Below are 7,946 nucleotides of genomic sequence, written 5' to 3' on the forward strand. Positions count from 1 at the left end.
CCCCAAAACTTCTCTCCCATCAGGCTGCCACATAACACTGAGCAGAGTTCCCCATGCCATACAGTAGGTCCTTGGTGTTATCCATTTTAGATATGGCAGAATGTCATGTGCTGAGTTTTTCATTGTACGGCATTATTGTATCTTCACCATGGCCTTGAAGGCTCGTGGTATCCACAGAAATGCAGCTCCAGCGTTTACAAATCCAACAAAGTCACTGGGCCCCTCAGACTCTGTAAAACAGGCTTGGCGCTGATTGTACCTACACCACAGGTTCATGAGAGGGAGGAGATTTGGATCAAACTGAACCTCCCAGGAGTTCTTGCCAAAATGAAAGAGATTTTCTTCCTCTCCCAAGGGAGGGAGCCACTCTTCGTAAACAGAGTTCAGTGATGTAAAGTGCTTCAAGCAGCCCTTAAGATACCTTCTATTTAATATTCCAGAATACCATTCAAGGCATCCATATGTTGGAACAAAACCCTGGATAAGGTTTTCCTCTTGTTTCAATTTGTCCAGCTTCACTTTCTGATTCGGGAGATGGGGAATTTCATTCCTAAATATGAAAACCTTCCCTCGTAATCAGTTCAGTTTAGTTCATTTGCTCAGTCATGTCCGACTGTTTGCGACCCCATGGACTACAGCACTCCAGGCCTCCCTGTCCATCACCAACTCCCAGAGTTCACTCAAACTCATGTCCATGGAGTCGGTGATGCCATCCAACCATCCCTCCTAATGGCAACATTCAAAACAGACTTTCAGTTGACGTATCAACCCTCAGATTATTCAGTTCTTCAATCTCATCCCAGACACTTCTTATATACCTAGATGAGCCATCAGTGAATTCCTTATTTCTGCAAGAAAAGCACACTTTAACCTATCATGTGAGGAGGGAATATTCACTGATGATAACAATCACAGTGCCAGTTCATTCAGCAAGCATTCACTCTCAGGATCCATGAACCTTCCCCAAGTTGTCTTATGCAATAGTTAAACAACTCTGTTAAGTAGTCACCGTTACCCCTGTTTTGCAAATGAAGAAACTGAGACTCAGAACGGCTACAAGAACTGCTCAATCTCCCACCACAGGCAAGTGGCTGAGTCAGGATTAGAACCATTAAACTTGTCCTGAAGCCTCACCGGTGTCATTACCACTACCTTATCCCACTACTCTGTCTTCTAACCTGAATCGTTGCCCCCAAACAGCCTGAAGCACATCACAAACTTGGGTCCCTACTTTGCCGAATGGTGGACCCTACTTAGAATGGGCTGCGAGCTCCAGCAGAGCTGTGTCTGCTTGCCTCCAAACTTCTCCATGTGGCTCCACACCTGCAGCAGATTATTCTAAACTTTGTTGTGGGTCCCTTTCTTTTTGCCAAGAGGGAAAAGTCCTTTCCTGATTCTCAGAACTCTACACACCTGTCACAAATGGGTGTGAAACCTCTGAACATAGGATAAAGCTTAAAATCCACTGGTAAATACACGATATTTGGTTTTCTGTCTCTGACCTACTTCACTCTGTATGGCAGTCTCTGCATCCATCCACATCACTAAAAATGACCCAGTTTCGTTCCTTTTATGGCTGAGTAATACTCCATGTATATAGGTACCACATCTTTACCTGGGGGATGAGGGTGGGAGGCAGGCTCAAGAGGAAGGGGATATGTGTATACATATAGCTGGTTCACTTTGTTGTACAGCAGAAACTAACACAACACTGTAAAGCAATTATGCTCCAATAATTTAAATAATTAATCAATTAAAAGCTTAGGGGGAAAAAACACATTGGTAAGATTGGGATTGCAAGAGATCTCCTAAACTGTGCAAATGATGGCATGGTGATGACTAGGATGAAGCTCACACGGTCTCACTATCCAAATTTGAGGACTTTGGTCCTGAAAAATCTGTAGCAGGAGCTACTGAGTGGGAAGAGGGTGGGCCCCAATTCTAAGAGCATCTCTCTGTGTAAATTCCAAGAAGAAAATAGAGAAGGTCTATGAGAACTTGACAAGCAATGGGCAGATAATGGATTGATTTATGAAAGATTGGGGATATTAAAATGAAGTAGCTTTCCTAAATTGAGCAAGAAAAATTCAGAGCAAATAGAGAAAGTTTTATTTCCCAAAGAGTGAAGCCACTGTCCTGGAATAATTTGTCTAATAACTGTAAGTTATAGAGTCTGTGTAGCAAGATACTAACACTCTCATGTATATACATACACTTTCACATGAAAAGAATATACCAAAATGTAAGTGCTGTTATTTCAGGAGATAGAATACCACAGTTCCTAGTTTTGAGGCTTTTGTGCATCAATCAGGAAGAGCTCATGGTTTTTAGGGTTAGTATTTCACAGTTGTTTGCTGAGAAAATTATTTTGCAGTTCTAATATATTGCTTTAAGATTCATAAACTATTTTCCTTTTGAAAAATAAATGAAATTTGTTGGATTTTCTGTATTTTAAGAGGTAGATAGAATAGGCTGAAAATATGACTTAAAAGATAGTGAAGGTAATTTGGTTGACTTCCAAATTGTTTGGGATAAGACATGCAGAAGCATTAAGATGTATTCCGAACGTTTAAGGCTCATTCACACTCTGACCACACTTTTCCTGGCACCTCCTGTGGGGACAGGACCTCAGCTTAGAGACCGATGGCAGAAGTTCTCCTCTGATTGACATGGAAAGACTGAGATTCCATGTGGATGTGTGAGATACTGATGGGAATTCTTACAAAGGAGGGTTAAATGGAAGTCCCCAATCTCAAAAGATGCTTCATACACTGGAAATTCTAAGAATATGATTGAAGATAGTTTATAATTGAGGCTTTAAACAATAGCAACAACAAACACTTGTAGAAAGCTTACTATGGGCCAGGAATATCCTAAAACAGATTAGAAAGATGATAGATGATAGATAGATAAAGGGACTTCCCTGGTTGTCCAGTGGTTAAGAATCCTCCTGCCATTGCAAGGGACACGGGGTCGATGGCTGGTGCAGGAAGGTTCCACCTGCTGCGGGGCAGCTCGGCCCATTCGCCACTACTACTGAGCCTGCATCCGCAACTACGGAAGCCCTTGCACCTGGCGCTCGTGCTCCGCAACGAGAGACACCACCACCAGGAGGAGCCGGGCACACAGCAGCCCCGGCATGCTGCTCCTGGAGAAAGCCCGCATGCGCAGAGACCCGGGCGGCCAATTGAAAAAGAAAAAGAGTTGATGTGCGCGCATGCGGTCTCTTCAGTCGTGTCCGACTCTTTGTGACCCCGTGAACTGTAGCCCACCAGACTCCTGTGTCCATGGGATTCTCCAGGCAAGAATACTGGAGTGGGTTGCCATGCCCTCCTCCAGGGGATTTTCTCCACCCAGAAATCGAATCGACGTCTCTTATGTCTCCTGCATCGGCAGGCAGGTTCTTTACCACTAATGCCCCTGGGAAGCTCTGATAGATAGATAGATAGATAGATAGATAGATAGATAGAGCTATTATTATCTCTAATTTAACAGAGAGTCATAGAGAGTTCCAATGACCTGCCCAAGATCGCACATCTATTAAGCAGTAACACTGGGAATTGAATCCAGGCAGTCCAAATCCAGGGCCCACTTTCTTAACAAACAGCTTAGAGAGGTAATACTGAAGACAAATTTGAGACTGACACCATGTTAATATATTCAGACCTAGTTCAGTTCAGTTCAGTCGCTCAGTTGTGTCTGACTCTATGCAACCCCATGAATCGCAGCACACCAGGCCTCCCTGTCCATCACCAACTCCCAGAGTTCACCCAGACCCACGTTCATCGAGACAGTGATGCAATCCAGCCATCTCATTCTCTGTCGTCCCCTTCTCCTCCTGCCCCCAATCCCTCCCAGCATCAGAGTCTTTCCCAATGAGTCAACTCTTCTCATGAGGTGGCCAAAGTACTGGAGTTTCAGCTTTAGCATCATTCCTTCCAAAGAAATCCCAGGGCTGATCTCCTCCAAAATGGACTGGTTGGATCTCCTTGCAGTCCAAGGGACTCTCAAGAGTCTTCTCCAACACCACAGTTCAAAAGCATCAATTCTTCTGCACTCAGCCTTCTTCACAGTCCAACTCTCACATCCACACAGGACCACAAGAAAAACCATAGCCTTGACTAGATGGACCTTTGTTGGCAAAGTAATGTCTCTGCTTTTGAATATGTTATCTAGGTTGGTCATAACTTTCCTTCCAAGGAGTAAGCGTCTTTTAATTTCATGGCTGCAGTCACCATCTGTAGTGATTTTGGAGCCCCCCAAAATAAAGTCTGACACTGTTTCCACTGTTTCCCCATCCATTTCCCATGAAGTGATGGGACCAGATGCCATGATCTTTGTTTTCTGAATGTTGAGCTTTAAGCCAACTTTTTCACTCTCCTCTTTCACTTTCATCAAGAGGCTTTTGAGCTCCTCTTCACTTTCTGCCATAAGGGTGGTGTCATCTGCATATCTGAGGTTATTGATATTTCTCCCGGCAATCTTGATTCCATCTTGTGCTTCTTCCAGTCCAGCGTTTCTCATGATGTACTCTGTATATAAGTTAAATAAGCAGGGTTATAATATACAGCCTTGATGTATTCCTTTTCCTATTTGGAACCAGTCTGTTGTTCCATGGCCAGTTCTAACTGTTGCGTCCTGACCTGCATACAGGTTTCTCAAGAGGCAGATCAGGTGGTCTGGTATCCCCAGCTCTTTCAGAATTTTCCACAGTTTATTGCGATCCACACAGTCAAAGGCTTTAGCATAGTCAATAAAGAAGAAATAGATGCTTTTCTGGAACTCTCTTCCTTTTTTCCATGATCCAGTGGATGTTGGCAATTTGATCTCTGGTTCCTCTGCCTTTTCTAAAACCAGCTTGAACATCAGGAAGTTCACGGTTCACATATTGCTGAAGCCTGGCTTGGAGAATTTTGAGCATTACTTTACTAGCATGTGAGATGAGTGCAATTGTGCAGTAGTTTGAACATTCTTTGGCATTGTCTTTCTTTGGGATTGGAATGAAAACTGACCTTTTCCAGTCCTGTGGCCACTGCTGAGTTTTCCAGATTTGCTGACATATTGAGTGCAGCACTCTCACAGCATCATCTTTCAGGACTTGAAATAGCTCAACTGGAATTCCATCACCTCCACTAGCTTTGTTTGTAGTGATGCTTTCTAAGGCCCACTTGACTTCACATTCCAGGATGTCTGGCTCTAGTTCAGTGATCACACCATCATGATTATCTGGGTCGTGAAGACAATTGAGAGCATTTCTATGCACATCTGGCCTAATCCTTTGGATTAAAAACATTCAAAATGCCTTACAAATCGTTTCCCATCTAAATAGCTGAGCCCCGTCCCTCTGTTGGCTTCTCCGTTCCAATATTGAAACTGGAACAATGCTAGGTAAATAGTTAGATCAGGGCATGATATGATTCACCTGGAGCACAGGAAGCTGTCCTAATAATAACTTTCTTTGAGGACTTACTAGGTGCCAGTCACTTTGTACATGTTGGCTTATTTTATTCTTAAAACAAACCCGTGAAGTAAGCACTGTCACCTTTTTTTTTAATATTTATTTATGTATTTGGCTCCCCCGGGTCTTAAGTACAACATGCAGGCTCTTGAGCGGTGGGATAGGAGACCTAGCTCCCTGACCAGGGTTTGAACCCAGGCCCCCCTACATGGGGAGTGCAGAGTCTTAGCCACTGGACCACAGAGAAGTCCCACACATTTTAAAAGGATATGGAAGTCTAGAGATGTTAGCCATCTAACCCAAAGTGACACAGTTACCAAATGGTAGACGTAGGAGTTAAACCCAGAGAGTCTGAATCCAAAGCATAAGCTCATATAAACCACTCTGTATTATATTACAAAGCAAATATTTAACACATTTGCCTTCTAAGGGAAAGAGAAAGAGAAAATCTTTGCATTCTCTGTGTTGTAATTCTCTGTGGGCTTCTCCGATGGCTCAGCCAGTAAAGAATCTCCCTGGAATGCAGGAGACACAGGTTCAGTCCCTGGGTAGGGAAGATTCCCTGGAGGAGGAAATGGCAACCCACTCCAGTATTCTTGCCTAGAAAACCCCATGGATGGAGGAGCCTGGCAGCCTACAGTTCAAATGGTCACCAAGAGTCAGACACAACTGAAGTGATTCAGCACACACGCATGTAACTGTAATACTCTCCCTTCCTCCTATGCATTTAATAATTATTTGCTGACATCATTTGTCCTGTGGGTTATTATTATGATCCCAGGTCTGCATCTTGTCATTGTCCATGGGAAACACGTCCACAACTAGGGCCTGGAACGGCTCGTCGGTGACCACGTTCATCCTCCTGGGGTTTGCAGACCATCCACAACTGCAGGCCCTCCTCTTTGTGACCTTCCTGGGCATCTACCTGGTGACCCTGGCCTGGAACCTGGCCCTCATCTTTCTGATCAGAGGTGACACCCGTCTACACACGCCGATGTACTTCTTCCTCGGCAACCTGTCCTTCGTTGACATCTGCTACTCTTCCGCAGTGGCTCCCAAGATGCTCTCCGACTTCTTCCGGGAACGGAAGAGCATTTCCTTCTTGGGCTGCGCCGTTCAGTTCTTCGTCTTCGTGGGCGCAGGTCTAACCGAGTGCTTCCTGCTGACGGCGATGGCGTACGATCGCTACGCGGCCGTCTCCAGCCCCCTGCTCTACTCCGCCGTCATGTCCCAGGGCCTTTGTACACGCTTGGTGGTTGGAGCCTATGTCAGCGGCTTCCTGAGCTCCCTGGTCCAGTCCAGTTCCATATTCCGGCTCCGTTTCTGCGGACCCAACCTCATCGACCATTTCTTCTGTGACCTCCCACCAGTCCTGGCACTTTCTTGCTCCGACACCTTCTCCAGTCAAGTGGTGAATTTCCTCGTGGTGGCCGTTGTTGGGGGAACGTCGTTCCTCATCCTTCTTGTCTCCTACGGTCACATAGCGGCTACCGTCCTGAAGATCCGCTGGGTGGAAGGTCGCAGGAAAGCCTTCCACACGTGCACCTCGCATCTGATGGTGGTGAGTCTGTTGTTTGGGACGGCCCTTTCCATGTACCTGCGGCCCAGCTCCAGCTACTCGTTTGGCAGAGACAAGGTGGTATCTGTGTTCTACTCACTGGTGATCCCCGTGCTGAACCCGCTCATTTACAGTTTGAGGAACAAAGAAATCAAGGATGCCCTGTGGAAGATACTGGGGAAGAAGAAAGTGTTTTCCTAGGTCATGACTGAAGACATATGTCTCCAAACTGCCAGAGACCTAAATGGTTCATGATAGCCTCTACCTGTGTCTTTAGGTAAGTGACATGTTGGTGTGCATCTTTAAAATGGAAGCACTCCTTCCATATTTTCTCACCTTTCCACTTGGTCATCTGTCTACTGACCCCACCATAGATCGTCGAAAGGACAACCTATGGTATAGCACAGGGAACTCTACTCTGTGCTCTGTGGTGACCTAAATGGGAAGGAAATCCAAAAAAATAGGGAATATATGTAAATATATCGGGCTTCCCAGATGGCGCTGGTGATTTTTAAAAAACCTGCCTGCCAATGTAGGAGATGTAAGAGACGTGGGTTTGATCTCTGAGTCGGGAAGACCCCCCGAAGGAGGGCATGGCAACCCACTCCAGTATTCTTGCCTGGAGATCCCATGGACAAAAGAGTCTGGTGGGCTACAGTCCATGGCGTCACACAGTCTCGGACAGGACTGAAGAGACTTAGCATGCATGTAAACATATAACTGCTTCACTTTGCTGTACAGCAGAAACTAACACAACATTGTAAAGTAACTCCAATAAAAATTAATTTTTAAAAAAGAGAAAGTGATTACTTCAGAAAAACAAAAAGAAATTCCCCAAGTAGCCTATTCCCCTATTCCCCTGTAATACCCATTCTCACAGTGGGTATTACAACCACAACCTTTTATGGGGTACCTGGTGGCTCAGATGGT

The 7,946-nt window shown here is 45.1% G+C and overlaps 1 protein-coding gene across 1 annotated transcript; it reads left to right on the forward strand.

Annotated features, from left to right (window-relative positions):
* Window positions 1-6,260: 6,260 nt before the first annotated feature.
* LOC129628624 (olfactory receptor 5A1) lies at window positions 6,261-7,725 on the forward strand. The gene has a single exon (XM_055548092.1). The coding sequence runs from the start codon at window positions 6,261-6,263 to the stop codon at window positions 7,215-7,217; it is 957 nt and encodes a 318-aa protein (XP_055404067.1). The 3' UTR covers window positions 7,218-7,725.
* The last annotated feature ends 221 nt before the right edge of the window (window positions 7,726-7,946 follow it).

The sequence above is a fragment of the Bubalus kerabau genome, chromosome 15 (assembly GCF_029407905.1).
Source record: "Bubalus kerabau isolate K-KA32 ecotype Philippines breed swamp buffalo chromosome 15, PCC_UOA_SB_1v2, whole genome shotgun sequence".
Taxonomy (NCBI): Eukaryota; Metazoa; Chordata; class Mammalia; order Artiodactyla; family Bovidae; genus Bubalus; species Bubalus kerabau.